The sequence below is a fragment of the Serinus canaria genome, chromosome 26 (genome assembly GCF_022539315.1).
Source record: "Serinus canaria isolate serCan28SL12 chromosome 26, serCan2020, whole genome shotgun sequence".
Taxonomy (NCBI): domain Eukaryota; kingdom Metazoa; phylum Chordata; class Aves; order Passeriformes; family Fringillidae; genus Serinus; species Serinus canaria.
In genome coordinates this window covers 5,181,329-5,206,543 of record NC_066339.1, presented here as the reverse complement: position 1 = coordinate 5,206,543, position 25,215 = coordinate 5,181,329, and the positions used below count along the sequence as shown (strand labels likewise).

At 52.5% G+C, this 25,215-nt stretch overlaps 1 protein-coding gene across 1 annotated transcript; it reads left to right on the top strand.

Annotated features, from left to right (window-relative positions):
- The first annotated feature begins 5,109 nt into the window (after positions 1-5,109).
- On the top strand, positions 5,110-24,010 carry FKBP5 (FKBP prolyl isomerase 5). Its single transcript, XM_009098339.4, has 12 exons — positions 5,110-5,163; positions 10,594-10,670; positions 13,104-13,221; positions 14,056-14,200; positions 14,405-14,547; positions 15,407-15,521; positions 18,354-18,510; positions 18,949-19,039; positions 19,813-19,896; positions 20,339-20,524; positions 21,290-21,529; positions 22,865-24,010. The coding sequence occupies exons 2-12, from the start codon at positions 10,660-10,662 to the stop codon at positions 22,970-22,972; spliced, it is 1,398 nt and encodes a 465-aa protein (XP_009096587.1). The 5' UTR covers positions 5,110-5,163; positions 10,594-10,659; the 3' UTR covers positions 22,973-24,010.
- The last annotated feature ends 1,205 nt before the right edge of the window (positions 24,011-25,215 follow it).

Below are 25,215 nucleotides of genomic sequence, written 5' to 3'. Positions count from 1 at the left end.
CTTGGCCACAGCAGGATCCAGAGGGGTGAAACACATCCCTGCAGGGTGTGGGACACCCTGGCCAGCACCAGGGATTTGGGGAATCCCAAATCCTCTGGGAGATGCCCCATTGTGCCCCCACCACCCTCTGCTGGCCTGGGATACCTCAAGCTGTGGTGCCACAGAGGTTTTGCAGCAGCAAAACCTCTGTGGCAGCTCCAAGCCATGGGGCACAGTGGGGTGCAGACCCCAGCTGCAGACCCCAGGGATGGGGGGGCTGATCCTGTGACCTAGAGTTTTCCTAAATCTGGGCCAGGTTTTCACTGTCCCAGGGAGATGGCTTTGGGATGATGCTGGCGAGAAGCCATCCTTCAGGCTCTCTCTGGAAGAAAAGCAACCTTTCTAGCAAAAAGAAAAAAAAATAAATTCATGGAAAGCTCTGGTTTGCCTCTTCTTGCCAAAACCAATTGTTGATGATTTTTCACGGCTGCTTTGGCTTTGCCTTTGCCTGTGACAGAGGGAACAATGTCAGACTTGCTCCTGTTTTCCCACTCTGATTTTTTTCCCTGAAGCTGGAAGAGAGGAAGGATTAGACTGAAGGACAGGGACCTAACCTAGGCAAATATCAGCTCCAGAGCTCCCAAACCTGGCATGAGGATCTCAGCCTTTCCTCCATCCTCAGGGCTGGCATGGGGCTGCAAGTGGGGTCTCTTGAAGATGTCCCCCCGGAGCTGCTGAGGACTGCCCAGCTCAGGGCAGTAGTGGAGGTTGCAAGTGGGACATGGGGATGCAGAAATGGCCCTGGGAGGACATCCAGGCACCCACACCCCTCCACAACCCCCCCTGATGCTGTCCACAAGGGTGTGAGTGGAAAAAATCCTCAACCTGAATAAATTGTGCTGCTGGAAGCAGAGCACCACAGGGAGGTGGGGAGGGCAAGGAGGGGATTTTGGGCTGCACCAGCCTGGGGAGAGCTCAAGGCTGGGTGTTCTGCAACAGCCAGCTTGGGGGAAGTTCTCCCTGCAGCTGGGTTCCCCCTCAGTGGGTATTTTTAGCAATAAATTCCCTGAAATGCTGGCGAGCTGGGCTGGGGGAGCAGACCGAGGGTGAGGATTTTGGGGAGGGGGATACCCCCGTGACATTGCTGGGGATTCACTCTTGGGGGATGCTAAAGGGTGTTGGGGTGATGCTGGGGGGATGCAGGGAATGGGGGGGGGATATTGGCAGGGATGTTGGCGGGGACATGGGGGGAACAGGGAGGGGATACTGGGGGGGGTATTGAAAGGAGTGATTGGGGAGGGGTCCTGGCAGGTGCTGGGGGGAACACTGCAGGGATACTGGGGGGATGCAGGGGGGGGATGCAGGGGGGGTGCCGGGCGGTGGTGCAGGGGGTCACACCGGACCCCCCCAGGCAGGAACCCCGAGCGGGCCGGGCCCAGCTGCCCGGCGGGCCCCGGGTGGCCCTGGCCGGGTGCCCCCCCGCCGGCCCGGCGCTGAGTCAGGCTGTTCCCGGCGCTCCCGGTACATCGCGTCCCCACGCCGGGCGCCTGGCACCGCGCCCGCCCGGTGCAGCTCCCGGCAGGGGCACGGCCCGCTCCGGCCCCGCCGGCTCCTCCGGCCTCCCGGGCTGCGGCTCCCGGCACGGAGAGGCTGAGAGAGGCTCCGAAGCCCCGGGAGCTGCCGGCGGGGCTCCGGGGGTCGCAGCCTTAGCGCTGGCCCCAGTCCGCTCTGTGCCCCCAACCCGCGGCTCTCCGGGCGCCCCGCAAGCATTGGGGCACCTGCGGGCGATCTCCGGGAGTTCTTGGGTCTCGGATCCGTCTGGCAGGAGCATCTCCCTGGCAGGGCACAGCCGAGGGTCCTCGGGGAGGATTGATTCCCCCGTCAGCCCTGCGCCCAGCCCCGGGCACAGGCGCCAGCTCGCACCCCCGCCCGGCCAGCCCCAGGCACCCCCAGCCATCCGCCCTCCCCGGCGGAGGCTGGTACAGTTCGTTACGTCCAGACCGGAATGTACTTTGTGTTAGAAGTGGCCACGAGCCAGGAAGGCAAAGCCGGACTTTATTTATCCTCCCTGCTCCGGCCCCGCTGCTGCATCCTGCCCTTACTCGTGTGGGGCTGGATCTCCGGCAGGGCTGGGGGAGCCCTGGGCTCTGTCCGCCTCTCTGCTGCTCGTTGCCAGCCGGGAAGGCAGAGATTTTCCTCTTTTCTTCAGAAGGGAAATAATCCGGGAAAATATTTGTGTCCTTTGGTCGGGTAAAGCTCTCCCGGTGTCTGGAAGGAAGAGCCGTGAGGAAGATGGGAGCTCAGGGATGGATCTAGGATCAGGGAAGCCTCTGAGGGAGGTGCCCCTGTCTCCTGGCTTGGGGGCTTTTTGAAACAAGGGCCAGGATTTGGGCCACAATCTGGTAATTTATGGATTGGAAATGCACCTGGGAAGATGCGGCTCTGGCCACCCTGCAGGGTAGGGCAGGATCAGGCCTGTGGCAGAGCAGGGACTTCCCTGGGGGTCCCCACGTGTGAGGGGGATGTGTTGGCCCCTCGGCTGTTGAAAAGCCGCGGTAGGAGCCGAGAGCCCAGGCAGAGAGGGGGAGCCTCGGGAGGGATCAGAGGGGTTGCCCCAGGCTGGGTCTGGCCGATCATTCCACAGCCAGCATCCCCCCCTCCGGCCTTCCCGCAGGGACATCCGAGGGGAATGTCCCATTTCAGACAGAAAGCGGCTTCCCAGCTGCTCTGCATCCCCGGCCTCCACAGTCCTCATGCCAAGGAGGTGGTCTTGCCCTGCTGCCCCATGCCCCCTTGTCCCCATGTCCCCATGTCTGTCCGTTCCTGCCGGGAGCTCTGCTGCACCTACAGCCAGTGGCAAGGACACGGTGTACTGCTGTTCTCTGCCGCCTGTTGTGCAAGCCCTGGCTGCACCTCCCGTAAACACAGAGCTTCCCACGACCATGGCACCGGCTCCTGCCACGCTGCACCCCCGGTGCCAGCGGCAAACGGGGCCCCCCGAGGGGTGCACACACCACGGGTGCGGGTGGGCGAAGCCACGGCACCGCCAGGCTCTCAAAAAAGCTGCTTTGAACCCCAAAATGGGCAATGCTGGGCTGGGTTCTGGGGGAAAGGATGGGTTTGATCCCCCGGGAGGGGGAGGATCCCTGCCCCGGGACCATCGGTTTGTGCTGCCGCACACGAAAGGAAATCAAGAGAAAAAAGAAAAGCCACTTCCTCCACTCTCGAGACATTCACTGATGTGGCTCTTCACGGCGCAGCCAAGGTGGAGGGACTCCTCTCCTCCCCACGCTCTCCAGGCAGATTAACGCTGGTTATTTTTAGCAAAAGACAAGGATGAATAAAACTATCCCCTGCTTTATTTTAATTATTTTTTTCTCTCTCTCTTTCAGGAAGGCTGCTCTCACCTCGCACGAGGAGCTCGGGAGCCAACAGGGCAGGTGCCTTGGCTTTGCTCCCTGCTTCCAGACTTTCCCCAAGACTCCCTGTCCTTTCGGAGCTGGGCTCAGGGCTGGGGCGGGACACGTGTGGCCAGCTGGAGGGCGAGGGGGAACAAGCAGTACCCCTGGCAGGCGTCACAAAGCCAAAGAGGATTATTTATGGAACAGATTTCCTCCAGGTTGTGTTACAGGGGTGGGGGTGAGCGGGGCAGACCCCAGCACCGGGCGAGTGGAGGGTTTAGGACATCTCCCCACCCAAGAAAGCAGAGTGAGCTGAGGGGTCTGGCACTGGCAGAGCAGTGATTTGGAAGAGGTCTTTTATTTTCTAAAAAAGCAACTCTGATCTTTATTGCCATGCATTTTTGGGGGGTGCTTTCTATGCAAACAAACAAATTTACCATTTTTGTAGTACAAGGACAAACCAGGCTGAACGCCCTCATTGCTGCCATTGGTCCTGTGGGGTTTTTCAGGGTTTTGGTGTTATCTCAGGGGCCTGATGGAATTATGCTGTGGGTTTTCCTGGTATTGCAAACCCACAATATTTTAATTTTGTTTTTTGAATGAATATTTAAAGCTCTTGGAAATTTAAAGCCGGGAGGGAAATGTTTGAAACCAGATGCAAGATTCACCAGGGTTATTTTAGAGGGGGAAAAATTAAATGCCATGAAAATAAAATTTTATTTTTCTTTTCTAAAGTGGGCTTTAATTTTCACTCTATTTCTGATGAGTGACACCAGTGTCTAAATTACAGCTGGGGAAATCAAACTCAGCATATATAGATAAGACCTGGGAGAAAGCACCCACCAATGCAGTGCTGCCTGGCCCTGAAGGTTTTATTGGATCAACCTATGGGAATGAGGGTGCAGGCTGGGAGCTGTGGGCACTCATTACAACACAAACCAGGTAAAAAATGATCACTTTATAAAAGCAGAGATGTCCCAGTTTAAATCTGCCCCCAAATTTTGTTGCCCCTATTGGCTCAGGCACTGCAGCAATGAGCAGGGACAAGGTGTTTAATCACAAAAGCACCGATTTCTAATCTCTGGAGGGTATTCTTGAGGCAGCTCTTGACAAAAATCTCAATTCTTTTATCCCGAACTGGAACATTTCTGCGTGTTCCAGCAGCCGCTGTGTCCGCCAAACCCACAGCTCTGTCCCCAGCTATGAGGCAATTTTTCACTGTTCAGCGCGGTGCTTCCTGTAACTCCCGGAGGAGCTGCGAGGGATTGGGGTACCCTGGGGAGTTGGGGGGATCGAAGGCACCTCGGGGGCTGGCCTGTCCTTGCGGGGGTCGCACGAAGCCGCGGGGTTGGGGACACCCGGGGGTGAGGAGCGCTGCGTGTGGCGGCGGTGCTCTCGCAGCTCTGCGTGGAGCTGAGCCCCGGGGCATGGCACGGGGTCAAAGGGCCCGGGGCCCTTCCCGGGTCCGGGCTGTCCCTGTCCCTGTCCCTGTCCCTGTCCCCTGTCCCTGTCCCTGTCCCTGTCCCTGTCCCTGTCCCTGTCCCCGCTCCCGCCCGGCCCCGCCGGTGCCACCCGGGCGAGCGCGCGGGCACAGCGCTCTGATTTGCATATCGCCTCCGCCGCAGCCAATAGTAAGGTGGGAGCTGGAGACGGGCAGTCAGCGCAGCCAATGAAACGCGAGCGGGGCGGGGCCGGGGCGCGGGGCGGGGCGGCCGGGCCGGGCGGGCGCGCGGGGCCGCTCGGAGCCGGGCGGCGGCGACAGCGGCGACAGCGCCGGCGACAGGTGGGACCCGCGGGCCGGGGAGCCCCGTGAGCGCCTCTGGGCTCCCGCCACACCCCGCGTGGGGCTGCGGGACTGCCGGGGGTCAGGCGGTGCGGGAGCGTGCGGCAGTGCTGGGTTGGGGACCCCGCTGGGGACATGCGGGGGACACCGGCCACCCGAGCGGGGCTGGGGCGCTGGGGAAGGGGATGCTGGTGTCCAGGGGGTGAGGGTGGGAGCGGGGTTCGTGCCCCGTGGAGCCCTCGTGGTGCCGGCGGGAGTTCCCGTGGGGATGCTCCGGTGCATCCCGGGCTGCCCCGCCGCATTCCGCTTTTCCCGGTCCCCGCCGAGGCTCCCGGAGCGCTTCTTTTGTCACCAGCGAGCAGAGAGACCCCGCAGGGTGTGGGCATCACTGCACACAGCCCTTGGCAGCAGGTAGAAGTGGTTGCACAAAGTAAATGTGGTTTTTTTTAAAGTTTCTGCGATTTCCCCCTCCTCTCCGGGCATAGAAACTCTTGCAGAGCTCCTGTTTTTAAAAGGCACTTTGGAGTGAGCTCTTCCCAGGAAACTGAGTTTTACACGATGGGCTGGAGGAACTCGTAGGCGATGTGTCTGACATCGGTGTGTCCTCAGGCTGCAGCTTCCAGCTGAGCCTCCAAAGCTGCACCGAATTTCTGCCCCCACTGGTGCAAATACTAAAAGTACCCTTAAAAACAAAAGTACCCTTAAAAAAAAAAAAAAAAAAAAAGCCAGGAGCTGATACTTCATGGCTTTAAAAATAGAGTTTAAATAGTGTCTCACCCTAATGAGCTGTTAAACTTGAGGTGGGTTTGAGGGCATCACTGGGGTATCAAAGCCAACCTGGGCACTGGCATTAAAAGTTAAAAAAAAAAAGTTGAAAGCACAAATTGCTGCTTCCTTTAAAACATGAGCAAGCTGCTTCCCTCCTGCCTCCTCCCTGTCTTGTTGGAGGGCTGGGGAGAAGAAAATCATTAAATACGTCTGGCAGAGTCTGTATCTGGCTTTTTTTTTTGTTTATTTTTTTTTTAAATAAATGCAAATCACCTCATCTTCCCAAGGCTGTGTTTGCCTAGCACACACTTCAGTCATGATGAGGTCTTTTCCCAGCACTGTTAGACCTTCCTGCTGGGATGAACCAAAAAATAAGGACAATTCCTGAGTAAAAAGCATCCCTCAGGAACATCACTGCTGTGCAGTTTTGTGTGTTTTAATTAATTACCTGCTTGCAGAAGGAGAAAGTTTGCTGGAAGGTTTGAGATGCTTGGCACCAAGACCTCCCCGGGCTGGCTGCAGCTCCCAGACTAGCTCAGGGGAAAAATATTTTGTAAATGGTTTGAAAAATACTTTGTCCTCAGATACTTTTCATTTTTTACTATTTTATATCGATTTTATTTTGTAGTCACTCTCGGTTACATGAATTTATATAAAGTTGTTGCAGCCCCTTGAGGGAGCTGTGAAGCTCCTCCTGATCTTGTGCACATTACAGGGAAATAGATATTACTTAGCAAGGATTTTTTTATTATTTTAGTGCTCTGTGCTTGTGGGTGTATAGAAGTGGCCACGAGTGCTCTAACGTACAAGTTGTTCATGTAACTTGTTTTTCATGGAGCTGACAGGCTTTTTCCATAACTAGTAATTGTGATTAGTAAGGATTTCTGATTTTGCAAGCGAGTGCACTGGAAAATTAGGAAAATAATAGTAAAGTGACTGTCAGAAGTGAAGAGTCAGGACTGTGGGGGACTGCAGTTAAATCATCCTCTACCTGCAGTGTCCCATCTTTGTAAATAGCAGTGTTCCTCCTAGATGGAAAAAAATCCTCATTGCAAGTACTTTTTGATTTCCATGAAATTTAACCACTGAATGAAACGAGCCTGGCAAGGAGCATCATTGCTGGGATGTGCCACCGTCCCAAAAAGAGCCCAGGTGGGATGCAGCCTCCCTCCCCAGCCCAGGGGATGCCCACCAGTGTGTGTGTCAGAGCCTGTCCTCACCCTGTGCTGCCAGGGGCTGCAGCATTGTCCCCAAACCTGGGGTGTCCTCTGCCCTTCCTGCCCCTCACAGCGTCCCCAGCCGTGGCAGTGCCACCCCAGTCCCCTCCTGCAGTTTGTCCTCTTGTGATGCTTCTCCAAGAAACCCTCCCTTGGCACCAGAGCAGGCTGGTTTCACTGGGAATTGCTGTTTGCCCAAAATAATTTGGCATTTATGGGCCCCTGGTGCAGATGGTCTCGGGTGCTGAGTTGTTTCTGGGTGCCAGAGCTGCTGCTGGCACTGCTGGATGCTGAGCTGGGGATTCCCCCCTGGGGATGCTCCAGGTGCTGCTGAGCCCTCATTTGTGGGGATAAATCACCAAACCAAACATTCCCCCTGCCAGGGCTCCCCTGGCTGCACACTGCTTGGAGAAAACCCCAAATCTGAGCAGTGAGATGTTTTTAGAAACAAGCAACAAAAAATTATATAAATCCAAGTTTAATTGCCACATTTATTCCGGAGGAAAGGCTAAATTAAAACAGAATTGGCAAACAAGGAGTTTCTTGTTTATTTCTGTTTTGTATTTATTTTAGTCCCCCCAAACTGTCACTTGAAATTCAATTTGCTCAGCGCTGGTGTAGCTGCTGCCAGGAGGCTGCTCTGAGTCGCCTGTGGAGGGCTTGGACTTCACTTGGTGTGCTGTATGGGGAGGGAAAGTTCACATTTAACAGCCAGAGGTGGAATATTTAATTCCAAAAGCCCAGCTGGTCTGTCATCCCTGCTTGTTTTGACCAGAGGAGAAGACACAACTGAAAGGACCTCGCTCGTTTTTGGTGGCAGAAAACCCAGTGAGAGGGTGCCAAGGAGTGGGCAGTGGGATGTCAAGTGCTTTCTCACATTTTACAGATGGTTTATATAACCTGCTTGGCTATATTATTATTTTTTTCCTGTCCAGTTACATAATCCCAATTTATGAGAGCTTTAGGAGGTTGCATTCCCCACTGTTCCACGTCCATATATCACAGCCTCTGAGCTTGTTAGGGTGCTTGGCCTCCCTGCCAGGCATCTCCCAAGGAGCTCAGGCTGGTGTGGAACAGCTCTTTATACCCTCATTATTGCCATATTTCCTGCATTATTTTGTTTTATCCATCACCAAAAGCTGTGTCAGCCCCTCAGGAGCAGGGTGGGTGCAGGCTGCTGCCTCTCCCTGCTGATGCAGAGCAAAGACTTTGGGCATTCCTGGTTTTCCCAGTGTTTTGAGGATCTGTTCTTGTGGCTGAGGCTTGCTGTGGTTTTTGTGGTGGAAGCAGCTGCAATCCTTGCAGGTAGGAAAGGAGCTGCAGAGCATCTCTGTGTGGAATCCTCAGCCTCATCCTGCCCCTGGCACCTTCTCCCCTGGGCACAGCAGCTACCCATAAATGTCTGTGGATTCTGTTTTAAGTTTATCCTTCAAAATAAGGCCGGAGAAAAGCAAATGCTGCTTTTTTTCTTAATTCCCTTTGACATGAAAGTGGAGAGTGCTGTGTCTGTGGGTGCCCACTCTGGAGGAGATGGACCACAGGCTGCTCACAAGAGAGCTCAGAGCAGCTCTATCCCTCTGATTTTATTGTTTTTATTTTGAAGTGACCTGGGAAAACCAAGCAAGCATTTCCTTGCTAGAAAACCAGCAGAGGGGCCAGATTCTATTAAATGGGTTCATATTGTGAACTGGGGGGATAAAACCACTCCTCTCTGAAAGTCTTTTGTGTGCTGCTGGCACAGGCCTGTTCACCTCACCCCAGGGGATGCAGAGACACTGAACCCATCTTGCTTTTGCCTGAGATATTTATTCTGGCAGGGATAGTGACCCATCCTGCTCACTTGTTCCTCTCACTGCAGCTGAGGAACAGCCTCTTATCCCACATATATTTAAAAAAAAATCAATTAGTTATGACTTGAACCTTAAATAAAACCATTTCAGAAGCTTTAAAGTATTAGCTAGGCAGGATGAGGCAGCCAATGTGACGGGAGCATCCACGGCTGCATCTAAGTGAGCTGCACTCAGTTTTCTTTTTCACTTTGTTATCCTCTTAATTGTTTTAAAACCTTCCCCTGATGGTGCTTTTCTGCTAACAGGCAGACGCCTCGTGGTCCTTGGGAGGTGGCTGGGGACTGCATCCCTCTCTGAGGTGTCCCCCAGGTGTGGCTGGCACTGTTTGGCACCAGGGTCTCCACGGTGTTCACCCTGGGTACAGGAGACCAGGGATTGTGCTTCAGTCCCTGCAGGTCAGAGCTCACCCTGGGGGCTCCTCAGGGTGCTGGGCAATCCAAGCAGCTCTGTTTGCATTTTGGTTTTTTGTTGGAGCAGGAGTTGCTGTGCCTGGCCTGCCGGGGTGTTGGCTGCTTGCACAATGTGCAGGCTAGGAAGTAAATTGATCCATGGGAGCTCTTAGTTGGTGAACAATAGTTTCAATTTTATGGCTTCCCTGTTTATTTTGAAGGAGGTGGAGAAAGCCAGGTGGCCAGGATTTCAAAAAGAAAAGGAAAGAAAAAAAGAAAAAAAAATTAATTAACTGTGATGTAGGAGTGTGAGAAATGGCACTCAATGTCTAGGTGAGTCCTTATGTGGTGGGATGCAGCTGAGGTTTATGTGGAGCTGCTTGTCCACCTTAGGAAGGCCATATTTTGTTAGAAATCCCAGTTGTAACTCATGACCATCCCCTTCCTTGGTCTCTGCTGCAGGCTGGCCCTGAGGTGTCTTAAAACACCCTGATCCAGGAGAAATCACTGCTCTGCTCTTCCCTCTCCTGCTGCACAGGCACAGCTTGCTCAGCAAGAAGGGATTTTATTAGGAAAAAACCAGTTTGTGATGGAAGGGGAAGCAATCCACTGTGGGACAGTGGAGAGAGTCAGCTGCTGCACTAATTGGGTTATTCTTCATTATCAATCTGTGCTGGGGCTGGGGGATGCATGTGCAGCCCTGTGCTGCTCGAGGGGCTGGGATTTGGGGTGATGATCAGCAGGATCCAGGGCTGTGCTTTCAGATTTGTTTTTTTTTTTTGAGCCTGACCTTTGGGTTTTCAAGAAACTCCCTCCTGTGTTGCAATCTGAAGCTTTTAGGGCCGTTCTGGTGCTGTGGAAGTGAAAGTGCCTTGTGCTAAGTAGGTCTTAAAAAACAAACCCCAGAGCAGCCAACTCTTATTTTTTCGTCCTGGTAATTTTCATCCCAGTGAAACAGTTGGACAGGATATAGCCTTGATTTATTTTTTGTAAAGCTGATGGTAAGATGCTGCTTTGTGGAAACACCAAGTCAAAACAGGTTTTGGCCATAGTCTTCATCACCCATTTCTGACCATGGTGGAGCATGATCTGTGGCTCAAAACTGCTCTCTTCCCCCTTCTTCTTCTGAAATCCTGTTTTTGAATAAAAAAAGCATGTCTGTTTATTTCATCTTTTTTTCTTTTTGTCCCCCCCTCTTCTCACCAGGTATTTCCCCTCTGTGTCTCCGGGCCTGGACTCTCCCTGCACCTCCAAACCTTCCCCAAGGATTGCATGGTGGCAAGGTGAGACCCCTCAAAACCCTGCCCAGCCTTGCTGTTCCCCATCCCTTTCCCCTCCTGAGAGCCTCTGGGAGGGATCTGCAGCACAAAGTTTCCATTTGGAGCTGGCGAATTCCCGGTATGCCGATTTCTAGGAAACGGGGCTGGGGATCGTGTGCTGGGTGAAACCCTAGCAAGTGTGATACCTGTCTGTCCTCAGCCCAGGGTCACACATCTGCATCCCATTCTCCTTTCTCAATTTCCACCTATTCCTCAGTGGTGGGAGACAGCAACACCTGTGTGGAGAGGGAATTGTTAAATTAAAAGGCTTGGTTTTATTTATTTCTGGGCTTCTCCGACCCATCCGTGTTTGTGTCCTGGGGAAATGAGCAGTGTGGATGTTCAGAGGAGAGGATGGTTTGTCCTGGCTTCATTTCCAGACTTACAACGTTAATCCTGTGGGTAGTAGTAGCAGCAAGGGGAAAGCAGGATCTGCTTGGGGTGTCAGAAACACCCAGGGGCTTTTGCACAGAGTAATTAATTAATGCCCTCCTTGTATCCAGAGTATACAAACAAGATTCAGGCTCTGACACCACCAGCAAGCTTGCTGTGCTCGGTGACATCCCTGCCTGCTCTCTATTTAAACCTCAGGGAGTAGCAGATTTTTTTTTTTTTTTTCCCTACAACTGTTTGTTTCAAATGAATTGGGATTTTGGCCCCTGGCCAGCCTCCTCCTGTCGCTCCAAATGGCAGATAAGTGGGAGCAGTGCACTCTTTTCTCTAACCTAGTTGGAGCCGTTTTTGCTGGACGGGGGAGCCGGGAGCTCTTTCCTAACGTGGGCCACATCTCCAGAGCTGGCTCCTGTGGGCTCCCTCCCTCCAGGGCTGCTGACGCAGAGCTCTCCCCTCCCGCCCGCCTTGGCCAGCTTCCCTGGATGACTCCTCTAATTGCTTACGTAGAAAAATAATGAGAAGGATGCGTGGGGTGTATTTTTAGATGTCTCTTGGTGGGATTTAGCAAGCGGCGAGCCGGAGCCAGCACCTCCCTGTCCGTCTCCTGCATCCCAGCCGTGGCTGCTTGGTGGACCTGGGGAGGTTCTGTCCCCACAAGGTGGTGATGCTTGGGCAAGCTTTGCTGCTTCCTGGGCTTCTCCTGGTCCTTATGGGTGGGTTGTGGATGATGTGTCCCTGGTGCTGCAGGGGATCTGTGCTGGGAAGTCCTGAGCTGATGCTGTGCCCGTGCTGGGATGGGCACCGCCTCCTCCTCACTCCTCTCCAAGAGGAAGGCTGTGGTGGCTTGGAGACCATCCCAGCACCCAAATCATTGAATCGTGGAAAGGTTTGCATTGGAAGGAAACTTTAAAGGCCATCTAGTCCAGCCCCCCCACCATGAGCAGGGACACCTTCCACTAGACCAGGTTGCTCAGGGCTCTGTCCAAACTCACCCAAACGTTCCCAGGACTGGGGCATCCATCACCCTTTTGGGTAACCAGTGCTTCACCACCCACATCATCAAACATTTCTTCCAAAGTAACCCATGGCACGTTTTCCAATCAATACCTGTGGGATAATGGGTCTCACCACATGTTGCTTTGCTTTTTTAATGCTTTTTTTAAAAAGATGTTCCCATCTGAAGCCCCAGCGGCGCAGAGCAAAGGGAGCAGAATCCCATTAAACATCACCCAAAAGACTGTGATAATTGAGCTTTGCAACAAGTAGTTCCTTTATTTTTCTCTTTGCTTCTTCCATTTCAGGGCTCTTTGTGTCTCAGTGGCTTCCTGTGCTGGGGGGGCCGGGCTCCAGTCCTTCCCTTTCCACCCGGGTGCGAGGAAAGCAATTCTTCTTGCAGCGCGACTTATCTCTCCTTGGAGCTGAAAACATCCTTTCTTTGCTCTTTTTGAATCCCCCAAATGAATGATTTCTCCTGCTGGTTAACATCAGCTTCCACGCTGAAGACTGTGGGAAAGTTTCACAATTACAGTGGCTTTAATAGATCTGGTTTATGTCTTAAAAATCCCATCGCTTTCTAATTCTCCGTCACATGTTTCCTTGATGATGTGTCACCCAGCAGTGCAGCTACCAAAATAGCCCCATGGTCTGAAGGAAATCATCAGGAAATATGTTTTTGAAACTGTAGGCAATTCTTTTTTTCACCAGGAACCATTGGAAAAAGTCTGTGTTCAATGGAAAACGTGGCTTTTCTGGCACCTTGGCTGCTGATGTGGTGACATTTGGGAGCACAGTGCTCCAGCAGTTTGCCCAAAAACCCCTCAGCTCCTTAGATTGTTGCTAGGAATTTTCTCTATAGAGAAAATATCTGGGATTCTTTTGGTGTTGGGCTTGCTTTAATTTTTGGTGAAAATGCTTGCTTGTGCATTGTGTTTCCATGCAGGGTGACAAACCCTTTCCTCTTCCACCACCTGCCAGGCTGACAGGGTGTGTGCTGTGTCCCCCCAGGTCCAAGGAGACCATGACCACTGATGAGGCCACCAAGAGTGAAGGGGAGGTGCAGGCAGCAGCTCTGGCTGAGCGTGGGGAGGACATCACACCATCCAAGGACCGAGGTGTTCTGAAGGTGAGAGGGATCTGCCAGGAGTGTCCTGCACTTTGGGGTGCAAGGTCACCTCGCTGGGCTGCATCCCCAGCCCTCAGGGTCACAGCTCCAGGGCTGTAGGATTGAGTTCTTTCATTTCCAAGGCAAAGAGGATGAGCATTGCTTGGAGTTAAGGAGAATGGAGTGGTGGTTGAGGCTGGTGGGCCCAGGCTGCTCCATGAATTTCACTGCTATTGTGTTCCTAATCAGATTATTAGCTGTAAATCCACAAAGCATTTCTGTGTGTGACTCACAAACATTAGAAAGAGCACATTACTGAGGTCATCCAGTCTGCACCACAGCCCCTTTTTCATATTCAGGGCCGTTTCTGGATAGTTCTGCTTCTCAGCACTTACACTTCTCCACTTGAATAGGACCTTTCCTCCAAGAATAGCATCCTCCCCTGCTCCATCCTCAGCTCGAGAACTGCTTGTTCCCGGCTGCAGCGTTCAGAAAAAAGTGTTGACAAGGAGTGAGTAGTGAACTGACACACCCCTGTGAGTAAAATGTGTACGGACAGAGAGCGAGTGGAGCTGCACTCGCTGCAGGTTTGGGGCCATGGTGTTCATCCACCCAGTGTGCACTGGTCTCTGCTCCCAGCCCGGGCCAGCTCCACTGCTGTGGCTCCACTTTGAGAGCTGTTTTTAGGAGCTGATGATGGGCAAACTGAATAGCTCCCTCCTGTCACTCAGGGCAGCACTAGGGTGTGTATGTGTAAATATATGCATTTATGTGAGTGCCTGTGTGTGTGTATCTCCCTCCCTCCATCTGCATCCAAGGCCCCAGCTCACGGGTGGTTTCTCTTCTCTCTCTCAGATCATTAAGAGACCTGGGAGTGAGGGTGAGTGTCCCATGATTGGAGACAAGGTTTATGTGCACTACAAAGGGAAACTGGCCAACGGGAAAAAGTTCGACTCCAGCCGCGATCGGAACGAGCCCTTCATCTTCAGCCTGGGCAAGGGTGAGCTGGCCCAGGGGTCCATCCCTGGGGGGTGGAGGGTGGGATCACCCCAGGATCACCCTGACCCTGCTGCAGGACAGCTGGACAGTGTCAGCCCTGCTTTAAGTCGCTGGTGAATGTGGGGTTGTTTTGGGTGCACCCAGGCTGGGTTTGTTCCTGGGTTGCTGGTGGCTCCCTCCTGCCTGACACCTGCCTTTCTCCTAGGTCAGGTAATCAAGGCATGGGACATTGGGGTGGCCACCATGAAGAAGGGAGAGATCTGCTACTTGCTCTGCAAACCCGAGTACGCCTACGGCTCTGCTGGCAGTGCCCCCAAAATCCCCTCCAATGCCACCCTCTTCTTTGAGGCAAGTAATGCTGGTGAGCTGCTGTGTGGATGAGCAAGCTCGCTCCCTTTCTGCCTTGCCAGCCAGCTCAGAAATAAAAATTTAAAAATTATTATTAATAATAATAAAAAAAAAACGAAGCCCAAACAACAAAAAAAAAAAAAATCCACAACAACAACAAAAAACCCAACCCAACTTGGATTCCTGAAACGTGTCCCTCTGCTCCAGGAACTGCTGCCAGGGCTTTCTCAGAAATGTGTGTCTGAGCTGGAAGGCTGGGACTGAAACTCCAGTTCAGCAGAGTCCTGGTGCTGGGGTGGGGAGTGGGCAGATTCCTGGTTTCAACATGCACATGGGAAGGAGAAAGCAGCTGGGAAATGCCTCCAGGTGCTAAAAAACCATTAGTGCTGAGGGGTGGTAGGAAAGTTAAGTTTTTGGCATCGAGGGCTCCCTAGGCAGGGCTCGTTGGGACACAGAAGGAGGAGGGAGTCTGTCCTAAATTAAGGCTCAGGCCTTCCAAGTCAAGTGTGGACTAAGCTGAGGATGAAGGGGAAGCTCCTACCCACACTGGGGGACTTCCACAGCATCTTCCAGCAGCAGCTTTTTTGTACCCTTGCAGGTTCAATAAACTTATTTTTGCTGTTACTTTGTGTTATGCTTCAGGTACTGGACGTGTCCCAGTTTCTAATAAATCCTGTGTATTATCCTGTGGTTTGGATCTGGGCTTTATGGGCAACTTCTGCTCGTCAGCTGAAAGGAGAATTAGCTGGCTTGGTTCTCCAGCCAGGGGATGAACTGCTGCTTTGGGGCTCTCTGTTGTTTTTCTCTCCTCCCTTCCCCTTCCCTACTCTCTGCCACTTTTCCTTTTTTAATTTTTTAGGTCGAGCTGCTTGACTTCAAAGGCGAGGACTTGTTTGAGGATGGAGGAATAATCCGGAGGATCAAGAGGAAGGGGGAAGGTTACTCCAACCCCAATGAAGGTGCTACTGTGGAGAGTGAGTGCTGGGCCCTCGTGGGCCAAGCAGGGCTCAGTCCTGAGCTGATCCCTGTCCTGAGCTGATCCCTGGCAGTGCACAGGCTGCAGGTGGCTGTGCATGCTGGTGGGATGCAGTGAATCCATCCAGGGGCCACATGGGCTGGAGAGCAGCTGGGGATGCTCCTCTGAGCTCTTGCAAAGTGTTTTGGACACTCAGCAGTTTCTTTGGCCTCCTCATTCCAATGTTGGTGGTATTTTTGGGGGGTCTCATCACATTTCTTACAGAATGGGGCTTTTTCCTTCCCTTATGGCCACAGGGCTGCTGATGGCAGGGGACTGAGCCTGAGGTGGCCTCAGCTGACACGGGAGGATGAGGAGCTCACATCCCATTGGGCTCTCCCTCTTCTGGTCCCATTTCTGGAGCAGACATTTCATGGGGCTGGACAGGGGAGAGCAGACTTGGGTTTGGGGTTTTTTCCTTCCTAGGAACAGCTCAGACACACACACAGGGCTCGCTCCATATGGCACACATTTACTTTCATTTCTTAATTCCAGAGTTCCTGTACACAAAGATCCTGAAGTCCCTTTATCAACTGAGAAATTGAATCTGAGCTGTGAGAGCTTACCAAGCTCTCAGCTTTAAGTGGCTGGTTCTTCTAACGAGACTCTTTTTTAGGGAAAAATGAGATTTTGACTCAAATTCCACTGTCTGAGCAGTGGTCACTGTGCTGGGGGTGGCACAGCAGTCCATCCTGGGGCAGGGCTGTGATGGTTTACCTCAGCTGTGTAGTTTGGGAGGTGCTGGACTCAGGCTGGAATAAATCACTCTTCCAGGAGCAAGTACCTCGGGTTTTTATAGGCTTTAAGTTTTACAGACCCTAAATCCCAGCTCTGGTCCCTAAAACCTGTGCTGCAGCTGAAATCTGGCATTCCAGCTTTTGTTACATCCTTTCCCCCCACACCCCTCCTCCTTCTCCGTTTTTAATCTGAGTACAAATTGCTGTCAGCACATCAAGTTCGTGTGCCAGCCGCACTCAGTACACTCTGTTCTCAGCTCTTCAAAAACAAAATCGCTGCAGGCACTGAGAGAACAATAAGTCAGAGCAGCAACCGGAGTGATGTTCCTTCAGTGACTTTTTTTTCTCTGTAATCCAAGAGCGGCTGAACCAGCTGACCCACTCCTGGAAACCCGAGCTGAGATTTTCCCCTCTGTGCTCGGTGTGTTTTCTGTGCAATTAAAACAGAGCAGAACTATCCTTGGAAGGAAGGATCACAACATCCCCTTGTGCATCCTGTTTTAAAGTGGATCCTCCCATCACCACCACATCCCACAGGGGATGTGGGACGTGGGGGAGCTGCAGTGCTGCTTTTGGGGTCAGGGATTATGGATCATTGCTGGCCAGGAACGTGCAGGGAGATGCACAGGGCTCTGGGGTGGCTGGCTTACCTGTATTTTAGGCAGAATTTTCCAAATTTTCTGTGCCTAAATAAACCAGCCAGCTTGGTTTTGAGTAGTGCAAAAGCAGAGGTCATCCCTGGTGGAGCTGGATTTGCTTTTGTCCTCATCCCAAGCTGGGTGAGCTCTCAGCAGCCTGACTGCCGTGGTCACTGTGCACCAGTGATGGGTGCAGGATGTGCCCCAGGGAGCTGGCAAGGACCTGAGCATCCTCTGCTTGAGTGCCAGCATGGCTTTGGTGGCAAGAGAGGAGTGGCAAGGCAGAGCCTGGCATCCTGCCCCATCCTTGGGTTCTCTTATGGCAGCTGGACCTGCCCTTGCAATGGGGGCTGCCAGGTCTGCCTTGGTCCATGCCTCTCATCCCAAGGACTTCTGAGGGTCCCAGGGCAGGAGATGGACACAGATTTCCTTCAGCCCAGGCTGCAGCTCTCCTTGCAGAGCCCAGACCCTCATGGGTGTTTCTGGGACCCAGCTTGTCCTGCCCCTCACCTGCCACCAGAGCAGGGTGCTCAGTGCCCTGCAGCATCTCAGGTTGCATTCTGTTCCCCTCAAACAAAGGCAAAGCTCATATCTTTGCAGGCTGCAAAACCTTTAAGAACAGTTGTGAATTTTTCCTCTTACAAAGCTTTTTTTGTTGTTGTTGTTGTTTGTTTTAGCTGTTTTTTTCCCCCCCAACAACATGTAGGAGCTCCTTGTGAAATTGCTTTTACTCGATGCCTGCCTGCTTGTGTGTCTATGCCTTTTACCCTGCAAGCAGAATGCAAAGGTTGTAGAAGCGTCCCCAAAGCCTGGAACATCTTCAGGTTTGAATAAATAAAGAATAATCTTGCTGTGGAAAGCCAGCCAGGAGTGCCAGGTGCTGAGTGTGCCAGGTACCCAGTGTCCGCTCTGCCTGCGCTTCTGCAGCCTCTGGGGCTGGAACAGCACGGCTCCTGGTTGAAGATTAAAAATAAAAAAGTTTATCTTGTACTTTGAGTTCTCAGAGTCAGGGGAACGTGGCCTTGTTTTGGAGGCAGGAGTCAAGGCAGTATAGCACAGTATAGAAGATTTGTAATCACCGTGATAAACTCTGCCTGGCACTGTGCCAGGAGCAATATCCAGTTCCAGTAAGACTTGACTCGTGCACTTGAGTACGAGGGGAACATATTAGTCACGATGTTTATCTGTTGTTTGGTCCCTGCTTAGACAAGATATGCCTGCTTTGCTTTTCAGCAATGTTCCCAAGGCCTCCCCATCCCTCTTCTCCAGGCTGCCCCCAGCCCTGGGTCTTCCCTCCTCCAGGCTCTGCTGAGTTTTGGGAGAGATGCTTTATAAAATGCCTTTTCAGGCACTTTGGAGCCCACCTTTCTCCAAGGTGATTCTGGGTGCCACCCTGCCCCTCTTTGCCCTCTGCAGTTCACCTGGAGGGATTCTGTGGCGGCCGCAGGTTCGACTGCAAGGACGTGAAATTCGTCGTGGGCGAAGGGGAGGACCACGACATCCCCATTGGCATTGACAAGGCCCTGGAGAAGATGCAGAGGGGAGAGCACTGCATCCTCTACCTCAGCCCACGGTGAGGAGCATCTCCACAGCGATGCTGAGCGGGTCTCAGCCTCCAGCCCGTGTGGGAGATGGTGATCCTGAAAACAGGACTCGCCAGGAGAGGCTCAGAGGACACCAGCAGGGGTGACCAGTGGCATGTAAACAGGAATATTGAGATGCTTTAAAACAAACAGGTGCAAGGGCTTTAGCCAAGTGCAGTGCCTGAGATGAAAGTGTCTCCCTGGAAGTGCCCAGGCTGTGTAAAAAGATGGCTTTGATGCAGCCAGAAGGGATGATTCCCAATATATGCACTGTATGTCCACAGGGACCTTTGCTCGTGGAAAGTAACATCACCCTGTCCCCAAAATGTTGGAAAGCTGTGGGTGGCAACCTGGGTGTGCATTTATGGGTGAGCTCTGCTGAAAATAAGGTTTTTCCCCTTCTCTGAGTGCCTCCCCCTGCCCTGCAGGTATGGCTTTGGCGAGGCTGGGAAGCCAAAATTCGGCATCCAGGGGAACGCAGAGCTGGTCTACGAGGTGACCCTGAAGAGCTTTGAGAAGGTGAGGGCAGAGGTGCTCCTGAACCTCCCTGGGTTGCAGGAATGTCAGGGCCTGTGTAGCCTCCAGCCTTTGTCCCTGGCGTGGCTGCAGCCCAACCCCTGCTGAAGTGGACACGTCACCGAGGAGCTTCGTGTTCTCAATTTGTTCTTCTCTGTTGGTTTGTTTTATTCTTGTGGCTGAGGTCCAAGGCTGGGTGTCTTATTTGTTCCTAACCTTGTCCTTTTGTACTTTCTTTTTATTTTAATATTATTTTTTCTTCTTCCTTTTTTTTTTTCCCCTCTTCTTTTTCTTTATTTTTTTTCCTCCTTTTTTCTCCTTTTTCCCTCCCTTTTTCTCTTTTTTCCTCCTCTTTTCTCCTCATTTTTTCCTTTTTTCTACTTTTCCCCTTTTCTCCTTTTTCTCTCCTCTTTTTCTCATTTTTTCTCCTGTTTTCCTTTTTATTTTCTTTCCCTTTTTTCTCATTTTTTCTTCTTTTTTTCCCCCATGGACTGCACAGATAAAAGCTGGTCCATCCAGCCAGCCCTTGGCTGTGCCCATGAGGAGGCTGGGGATGGGATGCAGGAGAAGCCCATGGGATTTGCACATCCCTGGATGGGTCCCCTGCCTGTGCCATCACTCTGGCCAAAGCAGGGGCAGGACCTGTCTCCAGGCTCTGTGGCACAGCCCTGCTGAGCCCTGAGTGTGACCACACTGTCCCAGAGAGTGGCACGGTCCTGCTGGGGCAGGGGAGGCTGCTCTGCTCCCCTGGGAGTGCTCCAAGTGTTCCTTTGCAGGCCAAGGAGTCGTGGGAGATGGACACCAAGGAGAAGCTGGAGCAGGCAGCCGTGGTCAAGGAGAAGGGCACGATGTACTTCAAGGTTTGTGAACTTGGGGGTGGCAGAGGCAGAGGAGGGGAGCTGGGGCTGGATTTGGCAGCCATCAGTGTCAGAGAAGCCATGTGCCCCCAGACAGGGCTGGGGAAGGCGAGTCCTGCCCTCTCTCTGCCTTTTTCTCACTCCTTGATGCTCCCTGAGATATCTCATCCCTTGCCAGCATTGCCTTGGCTCTGTGTGCTCCCTGCAGAGCAGGTCAGCAGATCAAACCCTTCCCAGGCCAATGCTGAGGGGCTTTGCACTCCCCTTCCCAGCTGGGACATCCCAGCTCCCCACTGTTCTGGCTCAGCTTTTCCCAAACCTGCTGGTTCTGTAGGAGTTGGGATCCTCCTCCTTCCCTGTATTTATTGAACACCCCACATGCCACTTGTCACCTGCTGACAGGACAATCCAGGGGCAGACTGAGCCTCTTTGTTGCCCCTTTCAGGAAGGCAAGTACCTGCAGGCAGTGATTCAGTATGGGAAGATTGTGTCCTGGCTGGAGATGGAGTATGGCTTGTCTGAAAAGGAGTCTAAAGCCTCAGACTCCTTCCTGCTGGCTGCCTTCCTCAACCTGGCCATGTGCTACCTGAAGCTGCGGGAGTACGCCAAGGCTGTCGAGTGCTGTGACAAGGTAGGGGTGCCCTGGTGCCACCCCTGGGTCACCAGAAACTGATGCCTTTATGGGCTACCTAAAAACAGAGGCCAGACAAAATTAAGGGAATAAAAAGCATTTCTGTTTATTGAAGGGCATTTAGGGGCTAAACACAAAAAAATGGACAATGGGTCACGAGTTTGCACTTGGCCATTTTCATATTGGGGGTTAATCTTCCACTTACAGCTTCAGGTAATGAAGTAATTTACCCCAAGTTTTCTCCCCCACAACTCACTTTTGTTTCCATCTCTTGGGGCCTGAGGCAGTGAGGTGTCCTTGATTCCAGGCCTGCAGAGGAATTGTTGTGTCTGACCAGAATGGGAGAACAGCAGCTAATGCTGTATATGGAGTTTAGGGTTATACACTAAAGAATGACAGGATTTAAAATATATGAAAACTATAAAAGCTAAAATCCTGAGGCATCAGCAGGAGCCTGGAGGATGAAGCATCCTCTTCTCCTGCATGTTCTCACTGGGAGTTTGGTGGAGTTTTTAAAAATTTCTTTTCCTATCAGAAGGAATACCCCTGCCACACTCAGTATTTTAAGCAAGGACAGATAATAAAACTGTATTAATGAGCTCCCAGCTGCTGATGGATATGAGGCAATTTTTGTCGAGCAAGATGCAAGTGCTCTGGAGATTTGAAGCCACCTTGTCCTAATTTTGACAGATTTATTGAGGCTTTGGCTGTAGGGGGTCTCTTGGGAGGGCTCAGAGATGTTACCAGACCTGTGTGTGTTCCCAGGCTCTGGGGTTGGACCAGGACAATGAGAAAGGCTTGTACAGGAGGGGTGAAGCCAGGCTATTGATGAACGAGTTCGAGCTGGCCAAATGTGACTTTCAAAAAGTGCTGGAAGTGAACCCACAGAACAAAGCAGCGAAATCCCAGATCTCTGTGTGCCAGAAGAAAACCAAGGAGCACAACGAGAGGGACCGGAGGATCTACGCCAACATGTTCACAAAGTTTGCAGAGAGGGATGCAAAGGTGAGTGTTGCTCGTTTCTGACCAACCAGGGTTGTGCTGAGGGATGCTCCACAGGTTTGTGATGAGAAGAGATGGGTTAAACCAAATTAAATTCGAGATCAGGATGGAGGATGGAGCCTGGATGGATTAAATTATAGGTCAGGATGGGATAGAGCCTGCTGCAGTGGGAAGAAGTGTTTTACTTCTTGTCTCTCTTATGCAGAGGGTGCCATCAGGTGCTCAATCATCAATAAAAGCATTTGCAGTGTGAGTTCACAGGGGCTGATAACAGGGCTGGCATTGGTCCTTCAGTTGGCTGCTCCCTGCTAGTGACTGTTGATGAACTCCTGTGGCCAGCAAAATGAAGTATCATTGCATCTCTGGCAGGAGTATTTTGAGACATGATAGTGTGGATTTCCTGAAGCTGGTAAGGCAATACCTGCTCCTCTGCTTGGGTGCAGAGATCACTGTCTCAGAACAGGCTCTCATCCAAAATTCCACTGAACAAAACCCGCTGTACTGTAATGAGAGAGGACACAGCTTTGCAAGCCATCTGCATGGGTCATTTTTAGTATGACCTCTCCTGAAGCAGTGTCTGGAGGTTGAGGCTGTGGATTGAGTGACTGGTGCAGCCCCTGGGGAGCAGCATGCTGGGGCAACCAGCTCGGGCAAGGAGCAGGGCCAGCCTGGGCAGCTGCTGGCACTGTGCTTGGCTTGTGTGCCCGCTGTGATGGGCACAGTCACTGCTGGAGCTGGCATAAGGCTTCCCTGTGCCTGAGTGCTCCTCTCCTGCACCCTCTGGATGGGCTGCACCCACAGCTCAGTCCTGTATCTCCACTCTGACACTGCTGCCTTACCTCCTCATCCCTCTATTCCCTGCCCATCCATCCATCCATCCATCCATCCATCCATCCATCCATCCATCCATCCATCCATCCATCCATCCATCCATCCATCCATCCATCCATCCATCCATCCATCCATCCATCCATCCATCATCCATCCATCCATCCATCCATCCATCCATCCATCCATCCATCCATCCATCCATCCATCCATCCATCCATCCAGGCTCACTCTGTGTCAGGCCCTACTTCTGGAGAGGTGGCTCACATCATTCCCAGGGCTCTCACACCTTCCCCCAAAGCTTTAACCTCTACCAGCCCCTGAGCCAAGGAAGCAGAACCCTCTGGTGGGAGCTGCACTGCTCGATGGGCACAGGGGAGTTGTGGGGGGCAATTTTACCTCTCCCCTTCCAGGCTGGACTGCCTGAGCCTCTTCCCAGCATCCCTGTCTCTTGCCTGCCCCTTCCCTCTCCCCTTTCCAGCTCAGTGTGTTTTCTTTGCTGTTTGTCAGGAAGCAGCCAGCAAAACTGGTGTGGAAAAAGCAGCGGAGAAGGCGGCGTGCGGAAAAGGACCGAAAACTCCTGGTGGTGAAGGGGAAGAGGCTGAAGGACACGTATGATGGAGGAGGAGGGGATGGCATAGCCTCCTGCCCTCGGCCCACACTGAAAAAGGTTGCTGCCAAACCTTGGGACTTGCCAGTGTTTTCTTGTAAAGCTTGTTACAGTTTGTGTGATCGTGGAAGCCAAAAGCACCTCGCAAAGAAAATCGACCCCGTCCCACCGCCCTGGGGGCACTGGGGGCAGAGCAGGAGTGGCAGGACACTGTGGGACCACTGCACGTGGAACAAATACCCTTTAAACAGCAGGGAAAAGAAAAGAAGTTCTTATGATGACAAATTAGAATGCTTGGCTCCTGGGAGGTTTGCGTAGACAGCTTGTTCCAGCTCCCTGGGCTTTGTGTCCACTCTCAGCACAGCATCCTCTGAGAGGAGCTGGGATGTGGGACCTGCTCCTTGTACCCTGCAGTGCTGCCTCTGGGTGTCCCAGCACAGCCCCGGGGACAGGGATTGGCTTTGTCCCCTGCTGACTCCTTGCCTGAGGCCAAAGGTTGCAGGGCAGAGCCAGGATGAGAACCCACATGGCCTCTGCTGCAGCCCCTGGGTTCAGGGACATCTTTAGTCTTTAAAGCACTGTTTGGGGAGGGGGGCACACACAGATTTTACCTTCTGAAGGAGCTGGTTCCTGATTCTTTAGAGAGCAAAAAAGCCTGTCCAGCTTTGCAGGTGCTCAACCCACAGCCTGCACCCCATCCCTTGGCTCCTGCCTTTAAGTGGGAGTTTTATTGCTTTTCTTGGGATCTGTATGTGGGGAAATAAAAGAGGAGGTTGACATGTGCTTCAGCAAGGCAGTGGCTGGGTCTGAGCTGGTGCCATGGGTTTGTCACTGAGCAGCTTTCCCATGGTGAGGGGGTCCTGGGTGCACGGTGTCCCTGCACCAGAGCTGCTGCTGCCTCCTCAGCCATCAGCCCTGTCCATCCTAAAGGGGCACCGCCTCTACCCCATGACAACAGCTCTCCAGTTGTTATTTTTCCTGTCTCTATAATAATATCCCTTTTGGAGATTGAAAATAAACAACTGAAAGAAAAAGGAAAAAAAAAAGAAATAGTCCTCTTTCTCTGGATGCGGCTCAGCAAGCGGGGTGGCTGTGGGGAGAATGGGTGGGTGCTCCTTGGAGATGCCCCAGCAGTTGAGGAATTATTGGTGTCTCCAAGAGCTGCTGCTGCCCCTTTTCCCCACTGTTCTCTGGAGAGCCAGTGAAGGGTCAGCAATCCTTGCTTTGGAATTGCCTGGCTGGGGGATGCTCCTTGGGGGTCTCAGTTGTTTTTCCAGCCTGGGAGGTTTATCCTTATGCTTTTTTCTCCTGCCCCCCAGTGTATTATTTGGGGAGGGGTTTTCCTGAGGGTCAGCTGAGTGGGTGGAGGGGTCATTTATGCCCTTGAGTGGGGAGAGAACAGAAAGCTGAGCCAGTGGGGTATCAGGACTGCCCATCATCCCTCTTTTATACCCCCCTCCACGATCTTGGCAGACTAAGCCAGATTTGGTTAAAATTCCTCCTCTCCAGTCCCATCAGGTGGTACCTGAAGCATCATTTCTCAAGCCTGTCTGTTTTCCCACCTGCAGTAGTGGCACAGCATCCACGTGGCTGCTCCAGCTGCTCATCCATTTAAACAGCAGGAATTTTCTACCACCATGGGATGCACCTCCCTGGAAGCTGCTGTGAGACCCAGAGCCTCTGCAAAACGTGGGCTTTTCATTTTTTCTTGCAGGGCAAAAAAGCCCTTTGGGGGCAGCCCAAGCCACATTTTCCATAGGAAACAATCTCAACAGGAAAAAAAAAAAATCAATTTGCTTTGCAGTTTTTGGGCTTGCTCCCCGTTTTTAAGAGGGTTTTTGGTTTATTTTAGCTGGGTGCTTTTCTGTCCCCTGGAAGAGAAGTGGAACTCGTGTGGGTGATGAGGTTTAGAGATGAAAGGGAAACCAGGAGGGTTTTGTAAGGAGGATTAAGAAGCTCCCGGTGCCGGTGGGTGTGCAGTGCTCAAATGCCATCTAGTGGCACCAAGCAGGGGCTGGGCGTTTTGGGGGGACCGTGGTGGGCTGGGCAAGGGTCCGGTGGGGACACTGGGGACACTTGGCTTGCCTGGCTTTGCAACCCACCACCATCCATGGGGGCTTCCGAGGAGGAATACCAAGAGTTTAATGTTAAGCGGTGTAATGAGGAGGTGAGGCATGAACAGGAGGTTATGAAACACATCCAAAGAGACCTCGGGACGTGGGACAGGGGTCAGGGAAGAGCAGTGCTCAGC

Bases quoted from the DNA above. Each gene is read 5' to 3' on its own strand.
- FKBP5 (XM_009098339.4), top strand. The intron at 15,522-18,353 runs GTGAGTGCTGGG...TGCCCTCTGCAG, and splicing joins TGAAGGTGCTACTGTGGAGA to TTCACCTGGAGGGATTCTGT. The intron at 20,525-21,289 runs GTAGGGGTGCCC...GTGTGTTCCCAG, and splicing joins CTGTCGAGTGCTGTGACAAG to GCTCTGGGGTTGGACCAGGA.